Source organism: Grampus griseus, assembly GCF_964374135.1.
Source record: "Grampus griseus genome assembly, chromosome: 1".
In the NCBI taxonomy this organism is placed as follows: domain Eukaryota; kingdom Metazoa; phylum Chordata; class Mammalia; order Artiodactyla; family Delphinidae; genus Grampus; species Grampus griseus.
This window is the reverse complement of record NC_139017.1, coordinates 95,018,672-95,040,506: the sequence shown is the minus strand read 5'-3', so window position 1 is coordinate 95,040,506 and position 21,835 is coordinate 95,018,672. Positions and strand designations below refer to the sequence as shown.

Genomic DNA, 21,835 nt, shown 5'->3' with positions numbered 1-21,835 from the left:
AAAGGAAGCACTAAAACCTTGGGGTCTGGCAGAATGCATTATAGCAGTCTTAAGTGTGTGTTGTCAACAGAGACCAACTAGGAGTTCCTTTCAGCCATCTTTGTTCACATTGTTTTGACAGGGGGGACAAGAGGAGCCCTAACCCCTTTTTGATGCAACAAGTGTGACTTGATAAATGAATAATATAGCAGTAGAACAAATTGGATTTCAGATTTCCCCCCAAAACCCTCAAACTCTTAGGTGGCAATGTCCTCATCTCTACTTCAGAAAGAAAGAAAGAAAAAGGAAAGAAAGAACAGGGAAGGACAGCTCGAGACAGGCAATCCAAACAGTTTGAAGCATCGGCCTGCTCATTGAATGAGAGAAGCTAGGTGTGAAGAGCCTGGGCTGCTTGAAGTCTGGCTCTGCCCCTAGCTGGCTGTGTGAACTTCGTTGAGTTCCTCAACTTCTCTCATCATCAAACGGGGAAATAGGATGCACATTGCAGGCATTTGGTGAAGATTAGGGATATTATAGGAAGTGAGTGCCTTGCACAGTGTCGGGCACATTAGTAGGTGCTTATTAGGTAGCAGATATTCTGATTACATTTTTATCATTAATGAACCTGATAAACATATTTTATTGCTTTCCACATTTGCCTGCCTGTTTTGCAGTTTTTACTTTTAATAATGAATGGGTGGACTAATCATTTGACTCTGCTGTTCTTCTGTTTCCTTTAAATGAGGTTCTGGGAAGAGGTGAATTTTACAATCTCTCTTTGCTTTGAAATTGGTCAGCGCCAGGGCTCTGCCTGTGCTTTACTGATGCCAGGGCACCATCTAGTGGCCAGATGGAGTAAGGGTCGGATGAAAGCTCGGTCAGCTCCGTGCACATTGCTAAAACCAGTCCTCCATCGGAAGCAACCAAATACATCGAAAACAGTTGTTCAGAGGTCAGAAGATATTGTCATTGTTGGTTATAACTCATTTGAAACGCTTTTGAGGATTTTTAAGAAACTTCCTCACAAATCCAGGAAGTGCAGCCCCTAATATTCACGTAATGTCCCTGTTTTGGAGATCTAACAAATAGAATTGAGTTGGATTTTACCTTAAATCATCCCCAGCACTGGCCCTAGAATCTGACTGTCAGGGTTCAAATGCTGCCCCTGTCTCTTCCCAGCAGTGTGTGCCTGGGCCAGTTCACTTTCCCAGGCATCAGTGACTGATAATTGTAAGGTTTAATGAGATGATGTACATGAAACACTTAGCTTAGTGCCTGGCACATAGTAAGCGCTCAATAAATGTTAGGTGCTATGATTACCATTACTGTTATTATTTCAGTGCCCTATTACCATATTTGGATAACTGTTCAGTGTTCTTTTCTCAAAAGATATAAGCAGTTTCTCTTGATAGTAGATTTAGGTATATTATCTGTAATGCCATTTACTCATGATGAGAATTCATATACGTAAAGAGAAGCTCTTACGGCCTTGGTGGAGGAGGGAAGGGACAGACACCAAAAGAACCATGAGCGTGCTTCCTGACAGGTGCCATCATACAGGTGCCAGTGATCACTAGGAGCCCAGGGTTAGAAGTGCCTGTCAGGCTGTCACACCACGCCCCATCCCATGTGTCCCTAAGCCCTCTCCTTCCCACTCCTTACATGATAGAAAAGCTCTTGTTTCCTTATGCCAACCACAGTTCTTTTCCCCTTTAGGCTGGAAAATGATTTGAGCACACAAACCAACTAGGAAAACAGATTTGACTTTTTTCCAAGTGGAAAGGATCTGTTTTCTCTAAATGTGTATAAGTCACTGTTTCTACACAGAAGATCGTAAGTAAGCTCTGTCTTACCTGTTTGCTCAGAAGCAGCCTGGCTTGTGGAAATCGTGTATGTGGGCTGCGGATTAGTTAGGCCCGCCTGCCAATGCTGCCTTCACCCCTTGTGCGACCTTGGCTAAGGCTGCCAGCGAGGGCTCTTGGTTGCACGCAGCAGATATTGGAATTATGCTGGGGAGCTCACAGTCTCCAAGCGAAGGCTGGAAAATGAGGCTTAGAAAATGAACAGGGTCTAAGGGAGGTCATGTATCAGCAGGATCCAGGCAGGAACGGAAACCACTTTATTTCAGACAGAGGGAATGCAATATAAGGAATTTGTTAGAAAGAAGGCTAAAAAGTAAAAGGGCACCTCTGAAAAAAAACAGCATATTAAGGAAGAAATAGCTATTGCCTTTAAGGCAACGAGGGACAGAAAGGAAAACATGGGGTTAGCAGGACCTGGGACCTTGGCAGGTGCTGGGAGCTCCGAAGGGCTGGTGCTTGCATCTGGAGCCTGAGGAGTGGGGACCCTGAGGCTGGGCTGCAGGCTGGTGCCAGGAGTGCCAAACTAAGCTGGGAATTCCTCTCTTCTGCTGCTGAAGCCATTCTGGCAGGAAAACAGAAGACATCCCTTTTCCCTCTTCGGGCCTCCAGTTGCTCCGGCAGTGCTTTAGTGACTCCCACTTTTCAGATGGACGGGAACCCAGTGGGAAAGGTAGCTTGGGAAATGTTGTATGTACACCCCAGCCCCGGCATATGAGTTGGCTTGCAACTGAGAGAAAATAGGAAATGACCAGGCTATGGAAGATTCGAGGCAGCAGGAAGTACAGCCACAGTGCAGAAACTGCTGGTTCACTTTGCTGGCTGCTGCTGCCCGCCCCACTCGGAGCCCACCATCATGAACGAGTTCTGAGCGAGATCCCCTCACCTGGTATGCCCTGAATGGCTTACAGATGTGGTAATCAATGGACTGAGAAATTAGTCCTTTTAAACCCTGGGGCCACTAGGCAAGGCTTGCAGTGGTCAAAGCCCCCAGTGGTCACCTTGGTTGATTGGCCAAGTCGAGGTCATATGTCTGTAACCCAGCTGACTGCAGCTCCACGTGATGCTGGATCCACTCACAGTAGAACGGTGGTTAGAGCCCGACCACTTGTTCTTCTCAAAAAAGAAAATGTCTACAAAAGTGACCGCTCAACCTCTAGTTTCTTTTTTTTTTTTTTTTTTTTGCGGTACGCGGGCCTCTCACTGTTGTGGCCTCTCCCGTTGCGGAGCGCAGGCTCCGGACGCACAGGCTCAGCGGCCATGGCTCATGGGCCCAGCTGCTCCGCGGCATGTGGGATCCTCCCGGACCGGGGCACGAACCCGTGTCCCCTGCATCGGCAGGCGGACTCTCAACCACTGTGCCACCAGGGAAGCCCTCTGTAGTTTCTTAACTGTTACATGGGGTTTACTATTTTTATCTTAATAGGCTGTTTTGAGAATTAAAGAAATTTATGCAATTGTGACTTGTACATGGTAGGTGCTTAATAATCAGTCTCTCTTGTGGGGGACTGCATTGTAGATTAAAACTGTACACCTGGCAAAAAGGCTGCGTTTCAAAAGTATTTGTCAAGAGGAGTAAAAAGGACAGAGTCCTTCCAGGCCTACTGTACACATCTGAGGGCCTCAGGAATGCCTTTGTTTTGGCGTGGGAGGAGTGTGCTCCCAGGATTTGAAGCCTAAAGCTTGAGGTTTTGAACGTTCACGAGCTATTTCCAATACTCAGAAGAGGTTTTTTTTTCCCCCTTCTATGGTGTTTTTCTCAGTTTTTCAGACTGCTGCTTTTAGGAACGTTGCTTCGACCTTACTCTCTCCTGAAATGTGCTTTCCTCCTAAGCTCTGTTGAGATTGATCATCTTTATTGTGAAGGGTTTTCGTGTTCCTGGGTTACTTAAGACAAAATGCGTGCCTTTTGCTTACAGCCCCTGCTTTCCTTTAGGTTATCCTCTTCATGCCCCCGAAGCCTACTTTCCTTATTTCAAAAAGCATAACGTGACTGCAATCGTGAGGCTGAACAAAAAGATTTACGAGGCGAAGCGCTTCACCGATGCTGGCTTCGAGCACTATGACCTCTTCTTCATCGATGGCAGCACACCCAGCGACAACATCGTGCGAAGGTTCCTGAATATCTGCGAGAACACGGAGGGGGCGATCGCGGTTCACTGCAAAGGTGCGAGCGAGGAGGCCTCGGTGGGCACTGGGTTTCTGAGAGGGGGTGAGCCAAAAGACAGCAAAACGTGAAACAAAACCAGTTAGCGGCTTAGGAAACAGATGAGTTGTTTTTAGTTTGAGAAAACTGGAACACAAACCCATTTAAATGACCCCTTCCTAAAGAAAGGATCGCTTGGATGTGGACAGTTGGTGGTGTGCGGCTTTCTGGACAAGGCAGTTGTTCTGGCCTTACCTTCCCCAATTCACAATCGCTGACACCAGGTGCCATGAGGAGGGGAAATCGCAGCAGCACCGTCGGTAGGCTGGCACAGTTGTCAGGAGGCAAGGGTTGTTTGTTCCCCTTTCTCCTTCTCTTCCATAATTGCCCATCCTTTTTCCATCCTCCTCCACCCATCTGATATTTAATGCTCCCATTTCGTGACCCAGCTATCTGGAGCCCCACTTCGCACCCCCCTTCCTCTCCCCTATTAGCCTTTTGCATCGTGGAACAGAGTGTCTTACTTGACCATTGCAAGGGGGCGGCAGCATACCTAACCCTAACCCTGACCCTGACCCTAACCCTAGGGGCGGCAGCATACCCGGCTCATCGCTAGCTTCCTTGCCACAGGTCTGTTACTGCCTCTTTGAAAGCTTGAAAGACTTATGTAAATGCATCTGTGGTCTCCAGGAGTGGGTACTTTGGAACAGGAGTCGCCAGATTTAGCAAATAAAAATACAAGATGCCCAGTTAAATTTGAATTTTAGATAAACAGTACTTTTTTAGCATGTCTCAAATAGTGCACCAAACATACATTCTGTATTTTACCTGGCAACCTTGCGTCAGCTACTCAGAAAATATGAAATACCATTTGCTCTAAGCCTAGTTGTTATAGACTCTGAGGAGGCTCGCATGGTAAGATTTTCCAGCACGGTGGAAGGTATTTTACGGGGGTCTTTCTTTTCAGTGAGCAGAAATCACTTTGGCCACCAGGGATGGAGCCTCTAGTTCCTCACATGCAGCTTTTCATATCGCCACTGGGTGGTGCTGTTCTCCGGTGTTGCGTCTGAGAACCGGTTTCTGTCGCGTTTTATGCTAATTGTCTGGTAGGTGTTGGGGATTGTACTGTTCTTTTCATGTGCCTAGTGCTGCTGTAACTGACTTACTCAGACGAGGTGGCTTTGGTTCTAACAGAAATTAAAATACCATTTTGTAGGCCCTTGCTTCTATGTTTAAGATTTGAGTAGGTGGAGGTACTTTGCTGAACATGTGAGCAGTAACTGGAAGCTGCATTTTGCGGGAGCCCCGGCGAGGGAAACGAGCTGCACGTGGCCCCTGGTTCAGCGGAGGGCTCCTCAGTCAAGCTTCGTCCACGTTGACAGAGCCCCCTCCCGCCCCTCCGCGTTTCTCAGCAGGACGGGGCCCCGACTTGCTGGACTTCCTGTCTTGGGGGTGCGGGGGGCGTGGGTCTCTTAGGAAGGACTGCTGCTTTCGGTTCTGCCCAGGTCACTGTGGGGTTGGCGGTGTCTGCCTTGCCCCCGAGTGATCCGTAGGCGCCCTGGCTTTGCCTCTCCATCCCATTTTGTTAAAGATTGCCCAGGCCCAAGGAAAAGCCTGCATTTCACACGCAGTCGGCCCTCCGTGGTATCCGGGGTTTCCGCATCCGCCGAAGTGACTATAAGGGACTTGAGTATCCCCAGATTTTGGAATACGCTGGGGTCCTGGAACCAATCCCTCGCGCATACCCAGAGCCCATTGTATTTCAGCTATAAGTGGAACTTGAAAGCTAATGGGAATATGGCAGCTGCTAACGTTTAGTAGGAGCTATTCATATGTTCTGTTTCAAAGCTTATTTTTGTGTCATAAAAATCAGTATTTTTCCTGGGATTAATTTGGCCTTATTTCCTAATCAATTAGTTTTATGGTTACCAAGGCGTATAGTTTCTCTGCCTGTCATTGTCTTGGATTGACAAATTCAGGGGAGGAGAAATGCAAAGCTTTCCCTGAAACTCAGCATCTCTCTTGATATTATTCCTCACCTGACAAACATTGGGAAAATGAACCGCTCTTGTGTTAAACATTCTTGTTACAAGGATATAATAACATTCTTGTTATTATATCCTTGACTTGTGAATGTTGACCTTGTAAAGAATATTTTAAGAAATTCATATGTTTTATGTTGCAGAGGTTTTTATATTTTAATCAGAACCTTTAGCATCGAAGTCAGTTCTTTTATAGGAAGGTCACAATTACAGGTGGTGACATCTTTTTGAGAGTGTTATTTCATTTGCTTCCACTTGTACACACATGTAGGATTCTTTCATAAGGATTACACTTTTGATTTAATTACAGCTGTATTGTTTTAAATAGCGTGGTTAGCTACTATAGGCCTGTTAATTATTTCGACATCTGCGCTAATTAAGTCAGCTTAGTTTCCTGGGAATTAAAGCAGCACTGAGCATTTTAATTGAACTATAAGGAGGAGGGAGAGAGACCCTTATCCAATGTCAAATGAACTTTGGTAGCTGCTGAAAAAAATGACTATTTCCTGCCTCAACGTAAAGTACTAAAAATAGAGACAAACTGGAAACTAATTTTCTGGGAATGTGTGAAATCTTACAATGATTCAATATCTGCAGTTTGCCTTCTGGTTGATAAAAGGAATGGCTATGATTTCGTGACATTCTCTAGCACAAATAATCATTAAACAACAGCAACATTGTGATGTTCCAGTGTGTGATTTTTGATGTTCTATGGGAGTTTCAGAAAACGCCTGGAACTGTAAGGCAATCAGTGCTTAACTTGGTATAAATAGAAGACGTTTCAAAGTCTTCTCTTGCTGTGCCAGGGAGCCCTTTAATTATGAATGCTTTAAAAAATTTGTTAAAGTTTTTATAGAAACTTAGTGAACTGTTCCTATTCTGTTGAACTGTGGTAAGAGCTCCTAACTATTGAGTGCTAAGTAGGTTCTTTTTATAGATCTAAATTATAGACTCTTTTTAAAAGGGGGAAGCAACTTTAGTTTTAGAGAAAGTTGAAAAATTTCTGCACCACCTTTTTTCCTTGGTGGTGAGTGTGTGTGATGAGGAACGCAACCAAGGGAACGGGCAGCCTCCTGCACAGGGAGGGGTTCAGGGAGAGACAGTGTTGTCTCCGTAGGGAAGGCCATTTTCTTCCCAGATAGAGACCCAAATTGGTGACTTGAAGGAGGACACTGGAAACCAACTGGGCTTCCTGCTTCAGGCTGTCCAGCTGTGTTGTATCAACATGATTGCCTGTAGTCTCGTCAGATATCTGAGGACTTAACAGCTCTGCAGAAACAAAATATTTGCTCTGGGCACAAACATGAAGGCAAATAACTCATATTAAAGGAAGAGAGTCCTACTGAGACCATGATTAAGCTTCACTCTTTTCTAAAGAATGTCGATGTTTTATCTGGGGTAAAGTGTACTTCAGATGAAAACAGGACACACACACACACACACACACCCCTCATCTAATAAAATAGTGTAAATATAATTTTTAAAAAGGAAGAGTGAATGGGAAGGGAATGCCAGGCATCCGTAAACATGAGCTTGATTGTAATTTCATTTACATTTTTGGTATGTATTCTCAACCTCAGGTGATACTGCCCTCAAGGGGGAAAAATTGTTTTTGGGTGGTAAAAAACATTTTCTTTTTCTGTATACAGTGTAGATTTATACACGGCACATAAAGAAATAGGTGGTCTGTCTGTGACAGTAAAATTTCATGGGGGACAGTTAGGAAAAAAATGCCTAGAGGGGCTCTTGGTTTGGGGGGGAGGACAGTAATGAAGAGAAGGTTGAGAAACACTGACTTAGAGACATGCGTTTTTAAAATTTTCACATTTATGAAACTAGGATGGATCTTAAAATTGATCGCATACCATAGTTTAATTTTTTCTTAGTGGAACTTAAATAATGGTGTATGTTACACCGTTAGATGACATGGTATCTTAGATTTGCTGAAAAATTGTGTATTTCCAAGTAGTGAGGAAATTAGAGAAGATTCTCTTTATTATTTGACTAGAAAAAGCTGACAAAAGGCCTCCTCCTTTTGAGGGAGGGGGGAGATTCCGAAACATATAAAAAACAAAGGCACCAACACTTTCCTATGTCCTTTTCTAACTAAATGTTTTCATGGATGACATTGTACCAATTTTCCAGGCTAGAAATATCCGTTGTCTTTAGCTTTCTCTGTGACCCAATCAAAATGTCTTTCTAATTCAGCTCTTCATTGTTACCACTGTCTCCCCCGTCCATGCCTGTCAGCCAGCCTTGCTCCTGCCCCAGCCTTCCAGCTCCTCTCTCTGGCTCCCGTCTCTGTCCTTTCCAATCCAGAGGTATGCTGCTGCCTCATCCACCTGCTTTTATCATGTCACATTCTTTGACCCCAAATACATGACAGCTTTATTTTGCCCTTTACATTGATTAAAGGCAAAATCAGATTTTTGCATGATACCAATTGTATGTTTATTAGTTGTTGATAATATCATGAATTTCATAATACTTTTTTTTTTTTTTTTTTTTTGCGGTACGCGTGACCTCTCACTGTTGTGGCCTTTCCCGTTGTGGAGCACAGGCTCCGGACGTGCAGGGTCAGCGGCCATGGCTCACGGGCCCAGCCGCTCCGCGGCATGTGGGATCCTCCCGGACTGGGGCACGAACCCGCGTCCCCTGCATCGGCAGGCGGACTCTCAACCACTGTGCCACCAGGGAAGCCCCCATAATACTTTTAAAATGAGTTGAATTTCATTCATCAGAGGCTCATCTACATGTTTGAGGAGTAATAACACATATATGCAGGAGATGTGCCCTAATCAGTGCTCAGAGAACTTTGCATCTGGGTTTGGGGATTCCCAAATAACTCAGCAGTCTTTGGTGTCTTTGGCCCACAGTTGATAACCTGCTTCTGCTAAGTACAGGTTCCTCCACTTAAATCAGAGGTGCCCTTTAATCTGCCTCCTCTACACCCATCTGCTCTTATTTTCTACTCAGCACACACTGACACATTCTCCAGACCAGCCAGGCTTTCCATCACTGGACCCTTTGCTGAAAATGTCCCGTGACCTTCCTATTCTTTAGAGTCTGTTGAAGTCCTTGTCATCAATGACACATTCTTTGAAGACACCAACAGCTCACACAGTCCCTTTCTTTGAGAGCCCAGTTTCAGTTTAAACCTAATTTCTTTGCTTCTTGGTTAATATTCTTGTGTCTACAACTTCTTTGATAACGTATCCTGGTCAAAATTATATCCTCTACTTGCTTATCTCCTTATCCTCTGAGCAAAACCCTGTCCTGGGTAGCTTGTAGACAGCAAATAAACATTGGACTAGCTGAATCAAAGGATTAAAAGCAAAGAGCCACTTTGTCGTTTCTAAGAAGAAGAGTATACGATAGGAAGAGATTAAGTAGTGGAAAAATAACTCAGCACAGTGCCTTGCTCATGGGTGGTACTTAACAAATAAAAGTTTATAGTACTGAATTTAATTCCAAGAAGGCAGATATGGAAAGATTTAGAAAATGCTTGTAAATAAGCATTAGTGGCTCAGTACTGCATATCTCATGAGGGCAGGCGTCCTGCTTGTCTTCATGTTTCTGGCCCCAGCGTCTGTCACAGCACCGCATGCTCAGCCGGTCTTAGTATTTGTAGAATGGAGTGACTGAATGGATGAGCCGAGACTGGAAAGAACTCTGGGACACTCACAGGACCCCTGGGGATTTAGGTCCTGAATTGCATATTCACTTGTTATGCTAATGTGAGTGAACTGGTTAGTATCTTTGGGCTTCAGTTCTGGTGTGTGAACAACAGTCACCATATTTGAAGACCCTACAGCTTGATCAAATTTTTGAATATTTTGGGAAAGGAGGAAGCCAGTGTAGATTTAAAAAAATTGTCTAAATCCTATCACTTTTTAAAAATAGATTTTTATTGTAATATAATTGTTTCACAATACTGTGTTAGTTTCTGTTGTACAACAAAGTGAATCAGCCATATGCATACATATATCCCCATGTCCCCACCCTCTTGAGCCTCCCTCCCACCCTCCCTATCCCACCCCTCTAGGTGGTCACAAAGCACCGAGCTGATCTCCCTGTGCTATGCGGCTGCTTCCCACTAGCTATCTGTTTTACATTTGGTAGTGTATATATGTCCATGCCACTCTCTTACTTTGTCCCAGCTTACCCTTCCCCTTCCCCGTGTCCTCAAGTCCATTCTCTACATCTGCATCTTTATTCCTGTCCTGCCCCTAGGTTATTCATAACCTTTTTTTTTTTTTTTTTTTTAGATTCCATATATGTGTGTTAGCATACGGTATTTGTTTTTCTCTTTCTGACTTACTTCACTCTGTATGGCAGACTCTAGGTCCATCCACCTCACTGCAAATAACTCAATTTCGGTTTTTTTTTTATGGCTGAGAAATAGTCCATTGTATATACATGCCACATCTTCTTTATCCATTCATCTGTCGATGGACACTTAGGTTGCTTCCATGTCCTGGCTATTGTAAATACTGCTGCAGTGAACATTGTGGTACATGTCTCTTTTTGAATTATGGTTTTCTCAGGGTATATGCCGAGTAGTGGGATTGCTGGGTCATATGGTAGTTCTATTTTTAGTTTTTTAAGGAACTTCCATACTGTTTTCCATAGTGGCTGTATCAATTTACATTCCCACCTACAGTGCAGGAGGGTTCCCTTTTCACCACACCCTTTCCAGCAGTTATTGTGTCTAGATCTTTTGATAATGGCCATTCTGACTGGTGTGAGGTGATACCTCATTGTAGTTTTGATTTGCATTTCTCTAATAATTAGTGATGTTGAGCATTTTTTCATGTACCTCTTGGCCATCTGTCTGTCTTCCTTGGTGAAATGTCTGTTTAGGTCGTCTGCCCATTTTTAACTGGATTGTTTGTTTCTTTGATAATGAGCTCCATGAGCTGTTTGTATATTTGGAGATTAATCCTTTGTTTGTTGTTTCATTTGCAAATATTATTTCCCATTCTGAGGGTTGTCTTTTTTATGGTTTCCTTTGCTGTGCAAAAGCTTTTAAGTTTAATTAAGTCCCATTTGTTTATTTTTGTTTTTATTTCCGTTACTCTAGGAGGTGGGTCAAAAAAGATCTTCCTGTGGTTTATGTCAAAGAGTGTTTTTCCTATGTTTTCCTCTAAGAGTTTTATAGTGTCTGGTCTTACATTTAAGTCTTTAATCCTTTTGGAGTTTATTTTTGTGTATGATGTTAGGGAGTGTTCTAATTTCATTCTTTTACATGTAGCTGTCCAGCTTTCCCAGCACAACTTTTTGAAGAGGATGTCTTTTCTCCATTGTATATTCTCACCTTCTTTGTCGTAAATTAGGTGCCCATATGTGCATGGGTTTAACTCTGGGCATTCTATCCTGTACCATTGATCTATATTTCTGTTTTTGTGCCAGTACCATACTGCCTTCATTACTGTAGCTTTGTAGTATAGTCTGAAATCAGGGAGCCTGATTCCTCCAACTCTGTTTTTCTTTCTCAAGATTGCTTTGGCTCTTCGGGGTCTTTTGTGTTTCCATACGAATTGTAAAATATTTTGTTCTAATTCTGTGAAGAATGCCATTGGTAGTTTGCTAGGGATTGCACTGAATTTGTAGATTGCTTTGGGTAGTATAGTCATTTTCACAATATTGATTCTTCCAATCCAAGAACATGGTATATTTCTCCATCTGTTTACATCATCTTTGATTTCTTTCATCAGTGTTTTATAGTTTTCTGAGTACAAGTCTTTTGCCTCCTTAGGCAGGTTTATTCCTAGGTATTTTATTCTTTTTGTTGCAGTGGTAAATGGGAGTGTTTCCTTAATTTCTCTTTCTGATTTTTCGTTGTTGGTGTGTAGGAATGCCAGAGATTTCTGTGCATTAATTTTTTATCCTGCAACCTTACCAAATTCATTTATTAGTTCTAGTAGTTTCCTGGTGGCATCTTTAGGTTTTTCTATGTATAGTATCATGTCATCTGCAAACAGTGACAGTTTTACTTCTTCTTTTCCAATTTGTATTCCTTTTATGTCTTTTTCTTTTCTGATTGCTGTGGCTAGGACTTCCAAAACTATGTTGAATAAGAGTGGCGAGAGTGGACATACTTGCCTTGTTCCTGATCTTAGTGGAAATGCTTTCAGTTTTTCACCATTGAGTATGATGCTTGCTGTGGGTTTATCATATATGGCCTTTATTATGTTGAGGTAGCTTCCCTCTCTGCCCATTTTCTGGAGAGTTTTTATCATAAATGGGTGTTGAATTTTGTCGAAAGCTTCTTTTGCATCTATTGAGATGATCATATGGTTTTTCTTGCTTAACTTGTTAATATGGTGTGTCACATTGATTGATTTGTGTATATTGAAGAATCCTTGCATCCCTGGGATAAATCCCACTTGATCATGGTGTATGATCTTTTTAATGTGCTGTTGGATTCTGTTTGCTAGTATTTTGTTCAGGATTTTTGCATCTATGTTCATCAGTGATACTGGTCTATAATTTTCTTTTTTTTGTGATACTTTTTCTGGTTTTGGTATCAGGGTGATGGTGGCTTTGTAGAAAGAATTTGGGAGTGTTTCTCCCTCTGCAATTTTTTGGAAGCGTTTGAGAAGGATCAGTGTTAGCTCTTCTGTAAGTGTTTGATAGAATTCACCTGTGAAGCCATCTGGTCCTGGACTTTTGTTTGTTGGAAGATTTTTAATTACAGTTTCAATTTCATTATTTGTGATAGGTCTGTTTATATTTTCTAATTCTTCCTGGTTCAGTCTTGGAAACTTGTACCTTTCCAAGAATTTGTCCATTTCTTCATGGTTGTCCATTTTATTGGCATATAGTTGTTTGTAGTAGTCTCGTATAATCCTTTGTATTTCTGCAGTGTCTGTTGTGATTTCTCCTTTTTCATTTCTAATTTTGTTGATTTGCATCCTCTCCCTTTTTTTCTTGATGAGTCTGGCTAAGGCTTTATCAGTTCTTTATCAAAAAGAACCAGCTTTTAGTTTTATTGATCTTTGCTATTGTTTTCTTCATTTCTTTTTCATTTATTTCTGATTTGATCTTTATGATTTCTTTCCTTCCACTGACTTTGGGTTTTCTTTGTTCTTCTTTGTCTAGTGGTTTTTAGTGTAGGGTTTGATTGTTTATTTGAGATTTTTCTTGTTTCTTGAGGTGAGATTGAATTGCTATAAACGTCTCTCTTAGAACTGCTTTTGCTGCGTCCTATAGGTTTTGTTCATTTTGTTTTGTTGTCATTTGTTTCTGTGTATTTTTAAATTTCTTCTTTGATTTCTTCAGTGATCTCTTGGTTATTTAGTAGTGCACTGTTTAGCCTCCACGTATTTGTGTTTTTTACAGTTTATTTCCTGCAGTTGATTTCCAATCTCATAGCGCTGTGGTCAGAAAAGATGTTTGATATGATTTCAGTTCTCCTAAATTTTCTGAGGCTTGATTTGTGACCCAAGATGTGATCTATCCTGGATAATGTTCTGTGTGCACTTAAGAAGAAAGTGTATTCTGTCACTTTTGGGAGGAATGTTCTATAAATATCAATTAAATCTATCTGGTTTATTGTATAATGTAAAGCTTGTGTTTCCTTATTTATTTTCTGTCTGGATGATCTGTCCATTGGTTTAAGTGGCGTGTTAAAGTCCCCTACTATTATTGTGTTAGTGTTGATTTCTCCTTTCATGGTGTTAGCATTTGCCTTATGTATTGAGGTGCTCCTATGTTGGGTGCATAAACATTTATAATTGTTATATCTTTTTCTTGGATTGATCCTTTGATCACTATGCAGTGTCCCTCCTTATCTCTTGTAACAGTCTTTATTTTAAAGTCTATTTTATCTGATACGAGTATTGCTACTCCAGCTTTCTTTTGATTTCCATTTGCCTGGAATATCTTTTTTTATCACTTCACTTTCAGTCTGTATGAGTCCCTAGGTCTGAAGTGGATCTCTTGTAGACAGCATATATATGTATTTTGTATCCATTCAGCCAGTCTGTGTCTTTTGGTTGGGGCATTTAATCCATTTACATTCAAGGTTATTATCGATATGTATGTTCCTATTACCATTTTCTTAATTCTTTTGGGTTTGTTTTTGTGGGTCTTTTTCTTCTCTTGTGTTACCTGCCTAGAGAAGTTTCTTTACCATTTGTTGTAAAGCTGGTTTGGTGGTGCTGATTTCTCTTAGTTTTTGCTTGTCTGAATAGCTTTTGACTTCTCCATCGAATCTGAATGAGATCCTTGCTGGGTAGAGTAATCTTGATTGTAGGTTTTTCTCTTTCCTCACCTTAAGTATATTCTTTTTGTTTTACTTAAGTGAAAAAAAAATGTGTGATTTATTAACATTAAAGCTATAAACCTATTAATGAAAATTTCAAGCAAATCTTCCTTAATTTACGTTTTGGGAGAATTTGTTTCAATGAACAGGGTAAGAGAGAACTGCATTCATTTTTTTTTTTAACATCTTTATTGCAGTTTAATTGCTTTACACTGGTGTGTTAGTTTCTGCTTTTTAACAAAGTGAATCAGATATACATATGCATATGTCCCCATAGTCTTCCCTCTTGCGTATCCCTCCCTCCCACCCTCCCTATCCCACCTCTCTAGGTGGTCACAAAGCACCGAGCTGATCTCCCTGTGCTATGCGGCTGCTTCCCACTAGCTATCTATTTTACGTTTGGTAGTGTATATATGTCCATGCCACCTTTCACTTTGTCACAGCTTACCCTTCCCCCTCCCTATATCCTCAAGTCCATTCTCTAGTAGGTCCGTGTCTTTATTCCCGTCTTGCCCCTAGGTTCTTCATGACCTGTTTTTTTTTCTTAGATTCCATATATATGTGTCAGCATACAGTATTTCTTTTTCTCTTTCTGATTTACTTCACTCTGTATAATGGACTCTAGGTCCATCCACCTCACTACAAATAACTCAATTTTGTTTCTTTTCATGGCTGAGTAATGTTCCATTGTATATATGTGCCATATCTTCTTTATCCATTCATCTGTTGATGGACACTTAGGTTGCTTCCATGTTCTGGCTATTGTAAATAGAGCTGCAATGAACATTTTGGTACATGACTCTTTTTGAATTATGGTTTTCTTAGGGTATATGCCCAGTAGTGGGATTGCTGGGTAGTATGGTAGTTCTATTTTTAGTTTTTTAAGGAACCTCCATACTGTTTTCCATAGTGGCTGTATCAATTTACATTCCCACCAACAGTGCAGGAGGGTTCCGTTTTCTCCACACCCTCTCCAGCATTTATTGTTTGTAGATTTTTTGATGATGGCCATTCTGACCGGTGTGAGATGATATCTCATTGTAGTTTTGATTTGCATTTTTCTAATGATTAATGATGTTGAGCATTCTTTCATGTGTTTGTTGGCAATCTGTATACCTTCTTTAGAGAAATGTCTATTTAGGTCTTCTGCCCATTTTTGGATTGGGTTGTTTGGTTTTTTTGTTATTGAGCTGCATGAGCTGCTTGTAAATTTTGGAGATTAATCCTTTGTCGGTTGCTTCATTTGCAAATATTTTCTTCCATTCTGAGGGTTGTCTTTTGGTCTTGTTTATGGTTTCCTTTGCTGTGCAAAAGCTTTGAAGTTTCATTAGGCCCCATTTGTGTATTTTTGTTTTTATTTACACTTCTCTAGGAGGTGGGTCAAAAAGGATCTTGCTGTGATTTATGTCATAGAGTGTCCTGCCTATGTTTTCCTCTAAGATTTTGATAGTGTCTGGCCTTATATTTAGGTCTTTAATCCATTTTGAGTTTATTTTTGTGTATGATGTTAGGGAGTGTTCTAATTCCCTACTTTTACATGTACCTGTCCAGTTTTCCCAGCACCACTTATTGAAGAGGCTGTCCTTTCTCCACTGTACATTCCTGCCTCCTTTATCAAAGATAAGGTGACCATATGTGTGTGGGTTTATCTCTGGGCTTTCTATCCTGTTCCATTGATCTATCTTTCTGTTTTTGTGACAGTATCATACTCTCTTGATTACTGTAGCTTTGTAGTATAGTTTGAAGTCAGGGAGCCTGATTCATCCAGCTCCGTTTTTTGTTCTCAAGATTGCTTTGGCTATTCGTGGTCTTTTGTATTTCCATACAAATTGTGAAATTTTTTGTTTTAGTTCTGTGAAAAATGCCAGTGGTAGTTTGATAGGGATTGCACTGAATCTGTAGATTGCTTTAGGTAGTAGAGTCATTTTCACAATGTTGATTATTCCACTACAAGAACATGGTATATCTGTCCATTTATTTGTATCATCTTTAATTTCTTTCATCAGTGTCTTATAATTTTCTGCATAGAGGTCTTTTGTCTCCTTAGGTAGGTTTATTCCTAGATATTTTTTTCTTTCTGTTGCAATGGTAAATGGGAGTGTTTTCTTAATTTCCCTTTCAGATTTTTCATCCTTAGTGTATAGGAATGCAAAATATTTCTGTGCATTAATTTTGTATCCCGCTACTTTACCAGATTCATTGATTAGCTCTAGTAGTTTTCTGGTAGCATCTTTAGGATTCTCTATGTATAGTATCATGTCATCTGCAAACAGTGATAGCTTTACCTCTTCTTTTCCGATTTGGATTCCTTTTATTTCCTTTTCTTCTCTGATTGCTGTGGCTAAAACTTCCAAAACTATGTTGAATAATAGCGGTGAGAGTGGGCAACCTTGTCTTGTTCCTGATCTTAGAAGGAATGGTTTCAGTTTCTCACCATTGAGGATGATTTTGGCTGTAGGTTTGTCATATATGGCCTTTATTATGTTGAGGAAAGTTCCCTCTATGACTATTTTCTGGAGGCTTTTTATCATAAATGAGTGTTGAATTTTGTCAAAAGCTTTCTCTGCATCTATTGAGATGATCATATGGTTTTTCTCCTACAATTTGTTAATATGGTATATCACATTGATTGATTTGCTTATATTGAAGAAACGTTGCATTCCTGGGATAAACCCCACTTGATCATGGTGTATGATCCTTTTAATGTGCTGTTGGATATTCTGTTTGCTAGTATTTTGTTGACGATTTTTACATCTATGTTCATCAGTGATATTGGCCTGTAGTTTTCTTTCTTTGTGACATCTTTGTCTGGTTTTGTTATCAGGGTGATGGTGGCCTTGTAGAAAGAGTTTGGGAGTGTTCCTCCCTCTGCTATATTTTGGAAGAGTTTGAGAAGGATAGGTGTTAGCTCTTCTCTAAATGTTTGATAGAATTCGCCTGTGAAGCCATCTGGTCCTGGGTTTTGTTTGTTGGAAGACTTTAAATCACAGTTTCAATTTCAGTGCTTGTGATTGGTCTGTTCACATTTTCTATTTCTTCCTGGTTCAATCTCAGAAGGTTGTGCATTTCTAAGAATTTGTCCATTTCTTCCAGGTTGTCCATTTTATTGGCATATACTTACTTGTAGTAATCTCTCATGGTCGTTTGTATTTCTGCAGTGTCAGTGTTACTTCTCCTTTTTTATTTCTAATTCTATTGATTTGAGTCTCCCTTTTTTCTTTATGAGTCTGGCTAATGGTTTATTAATTTTGTTTGTCTTCTCAAAGAACCAGCTTTTAGTTTTATTGATCTTTGCTGTTGTTTTCTTCATTTCTTTTTCATTTATTTCTGATTTGATCTTTATGATTTCTTTCCTTCTGCTAACTTTGGGGTTTTTTTGTTCTTCTTTCTCTGTTTGCTTTAGGTGCAAGGTTAGGTTGTTTATTTGAGATGTTTCCTGCTTCTTAAGATGGGCTTGTATTGGTATAAACTTCCCCCTTAGAACTGCTTTTGCTGCATCCCATAGGTTTTGGGTCATTGTGTCTCCATTGTCATTTGTTTCTAGGTATTCTTTTATTTCCTCTTTGATTTCTTCAGTGATCACTTCATTATTAAGTAGTGTATTGTTTAGCCTCCATGTGTTTGTAGTTTTTACAGATTTTTTCCTGTAATTGATATCTAGTCTCATGGGGTGTGTTTGGAAAAGATACTTGATACGATTTCAATTTTCTTAAATTTGCCAAGGCTTGATTTGTGACCCAAGATATGATCTATCCTAGAGAATGTTTCAGGGGCACTTGAGAAGATTGTGTATTCTGTTGTTTTTGGATGGAATGTCCTATAAATATCAATTAAGTCCATGTTGTTTAATGTATCATTTAAAGCTTGTGTTTCCTTATTTATTTTCATTTTGGGTGATCTGTCCATTGGTGAAAGTGGGTGTTACAGTCCCCTACTATGATTATGTTACTGTCAATTTTCCCTTTTATGGCTGTTTGTACATGCCTTATGTACTGAGGTGCCCCTATGTTGGGTGCATAAATATTTACAGTTGTTATATCTTCTTGGATTTATCCCATGATCATTATGTAATGTCCTTCTTTGTCTCTTGTAATAGTCTTTGTTTTAAAGTCTATTTTGTCTGATATGAGAATTGCTACTCCAGCTTTCTTTGATCTCCATTTGCATTGATTATCTTTTCCCATCCCCTCACTTTCAGTCTGTATGTGTCTCTAGGTCTGAAGTGGGTCTCTTGTAGACAGCATATATAGAGGTCTTGTTGTTGTATTCATTCAGCCAGTGTATGTCTTTTGGTTGGAGGATTTAATCCATTTACATCTAAGGTAATTGTCGATATGTATGTTCCTATTACTATTTTCTTAATTGTTTTGGCCTTGTTATTGTAGGTCTTTTCCTTCTCTTTTGTTTCCTGCCTAGAGAAGTTCCTTTAGCATTTGTTGTAAAGCTGATTTGGTGGTGCTGAATTCTCTCAGCTTTTGCTTGTCTGTAAATGTTTTAATTTCTCTGTCAAATCTGAATGAGATCCTTGCTGGGTAGAGTAATCTTGGTGGTAGGTTTTTCTCCTTCATCCCTTTAAATATGTCATATCACTCCCTCTGGCTTGTAGAGTTTCTGCTGAAAGATCAGCTGTTAACCTTATGGGGATTCCCTTGTATGCTATTTGTAGTTTTTCCCTTGCTGCTTTTAGCATGTTTTATTTGTATTTAATTTTTGATAGTTTGATTAATATGTGTCTTGGCTTGTTTCTCCTTGTATTTATCCGCATGGGACTCTCTATGCTTCATGGACTTGATTAACTCTTTCCTTTCGCATATTAGGGAAATTTTCAACTATACTCTCTTCAAATATTTTCTCAGTCCCTTTCTTTTTCTCTTCTTCTCAGACCCGTATAATTCGAATGTTGGTGCGTTTATGTTGTCCCAGAGGTCTCTGAGACTGTCATCAATTCTTTTCATTCTTTTTTCTTTATTCTGCTCTGCAGTAGTTATTTCCACTATTTTACCTTCCAGGTCACTTATCCGTTTTTCTGCCTCAGTTATTCTGCTATTGATCACTTCTAGAGAATTTTTAATTTCATGTATTTTGTTATTCATCACCGTTTGTTTGCTCTGTAGTTCTTCTTGGTCCTTGTTATACGTTTCTTGTATTTTCTCCATTGTATTTCCAAGATTTGGATCATCTTTACTATCATTATTCTGAATTATTTTTCAGGTAGACTGCCTATTTCCTCTTCATTTGTTAGGTCTGGTGGGTTTTTACCTTGCTCCTTCATCTTCTGTGTGTTTCTCTGTCTTCTCATTTTGCTTAACTGACTGTGTTTGGGGTCTCCTTTTTGCAGGCTGCAAGTTCGTAGTTCCCGTTGTTTTTGGTGTCTGTCCCCAGTGGCTAAGGTTGGTTTAGTGGGTTTTCTAGGCTTCCTCGTGGAGGGGACTAGTGCCTGTGTTCTGGTGGATGAGGCTGGATCTTGTCTTTCTGGTAGGCAGGTCCACGTCTGGTGGTGTGTTTTGGGGTGTCTGTGGCCTTAGTATGATTTTAGGCAGCCTGTCTGCTAATGGATGGGGTTGTGTTCCTGTCTAGCTAGTTGTTTGGCATGGGGTGTCTAGCACTGTAGCTTGTTGGTCATTGAGTGGAGCTTGGTCTTGGTGTTGAGATGGAGATCTCTGGGAGATTTCTGCTGTTTGATATTATGTGGAGCTGGGAGGTCTGTTGTGGACCAGTGTCCTGAACTTGGCTCTCCCACCTCAGAGACACAGCCCTGACGTCTGGCTGGAGCACCAAGAGCCTGTCATCCACACGGCTCAGAATAAAAGGGGGAAAAAAGAGAAAGAAAGAAGAAGGTAAAATAAAATAAAATAAAGTTATTAAAATAAAAATAATTATTAAAATAATTTTGTTAAGTAATAAAAACATAAAAAAAGAAAGTAGAGAGCAACCAAACCAAAAAACAAATCCACCAATGATAACAAGTGCTAAAAACTATACTAAAAAAAAAAAAGAAATGGACACACAGAACCCAGGACAAATGGTAAAAACAAAGCTATACAGACAAAATCACAGACAGAAGCATATACATACACCCTCACAAAAAGAGAAAAAGGGGAAAAAAATATGTATATCATTTCTCCCAAAGTCCATCTCCTCAATTTGGAATGATTTGTTGTCTATTCAGGTATTCCACAGATGCAGGGTACATCAAGTTGAATGTGGAGATTTAATCTGCTGCTTCTGAGGCTGCTGGGAGAAATTTCCCTTTCTCTTCTTTGTTCACACAGTTCCTGGGGTTCAGCCTTGGATTTGGACCTGCCTCTGCGTGTAGGTCGCCTGAGGGCATTTGTTCTTCGCTCACACAGGACAGCGTTAAAGGAGCAGCTGATTCGGGAGCTGTGGCTCACTCAAGCCGGGGGGAGGGAGGAGTACGCAATGTTGGGCAAGCCTGCGGCAGCAGAGGCCAGCGTGATGTTGCACCAGTCCGATGCGTGCCGTGTGTTCTCCCGGGGAAGTTGTCCCTGGATCACGGGACCCTGGCAGTGGCAGGCTGCACAGGCTCCTGGGAGGGGAGGTGTGGATAGTGACCTGTGCTTGCACACAGGCTTCTTGGTGGCTGCAGCAGCTCCCTTAGCGTCTCATGCCCGTCTCTGGGGTCTGCGCTGATAGCCGCGGCTCGTGCCCATCTCTGGAGCTCCTTTAAGTGGCGCTCTTAATCCCCTCTCCTCACGCACCAGGAAACAAAGAGGAAAGAAAAAGTCTCTTGCCTCTTAAGCAGCTCCAGACTTTTTCCGGACTCCCTCCCTGCTAGCTGTGGTGCACTAGCCCCCTTCAGGCTGTCTTCACGCTGCCAGCCCCAATCCTCTCCCTGGGATCCAACTGAAGCCCGAGCCTCAGCTCCCAGCCCCCGTCCATCCTGGTGGGTGAGCAGACAAGTCTCTCGGGCTGGTGAGTGCCGGTCAGCACCGATCCTCTGTGCAGGAATCTCTCTGCTTTGCCCTCAGCACCCCTGTTGCTGTGTTGCCCTCCGTGGCTCTGAAGCTTTCCCCCTCCGCCACCCACAGTCTCCGCCCGCAAAGGGGCTTCCTAGTGTGTGGAAACCTTTCCACCTTCACAGCTCCCTCCCACTGGTGCAGGTCCCGTCCCTATCCTTTTGTCTCTGTTTATTCTTTTTTCTTTTGCCCTACCCAGGTACGTGGCGGGGTTTCTTGCGTTTTGGGAGGTCTGAGGTCTTCTGCCAGCGTCCAGTAGGTGTTCTGTAAGAGTTGTTCCACGTGTAGATGTATTTCTGATGTATCTGTGGGGAGGAAGGTGATCTCCGCGTCTTACTCTTCTGCCATCTTGAAGCTCCTCTCCTCATTCTCCTTACGTATATTCTGCCACTGCCTTCTGGACTGCAGAGTTTCCTTTGAAAAATTGGTTGGTAACCTATGGGGATTCCTTTGTGTGTTATTTTTTGTTTTTCCCTTTCTGCTTTTAATAGTTTTTCTTTGAATTTAATTTTTGTTAGTTTAATTAGTATGTGTCTTGGTGTGTTTTTCCTAGGGTTTATCCT

The 21,835-nt window shown here is 41.2% G+C and overlaps 1 protein-coding gene across 4 annotated transcripts in view; it reads left to right on the top strand.

Annotated features, from left to right (window-relative positions):
* CDC14A (cell division cycle 14A) overlaps positions 1 to 21,835 on the top strand; it is a gene marked incomplete at both ends in the record, with an annotated part of 163,767 nt that overhangs the window by 105,532 nt on the left and 36,400 nt on the right. For all 4 annotated transcript variants that reach the window (XM_082669730.1, XM_082669729.1, XM_082669728.1 and 1 more), the window contains one exon: positions 3,775 to 4,005. In XM_082669730.1, the coding sequence (XP_082525856.1) occupies positions 3,775 to 4,005 (231 nt within the window). The remainder of the gene's footprint in view (positions 1 to 3,774; positions 4,006 to 21,835) is intronic.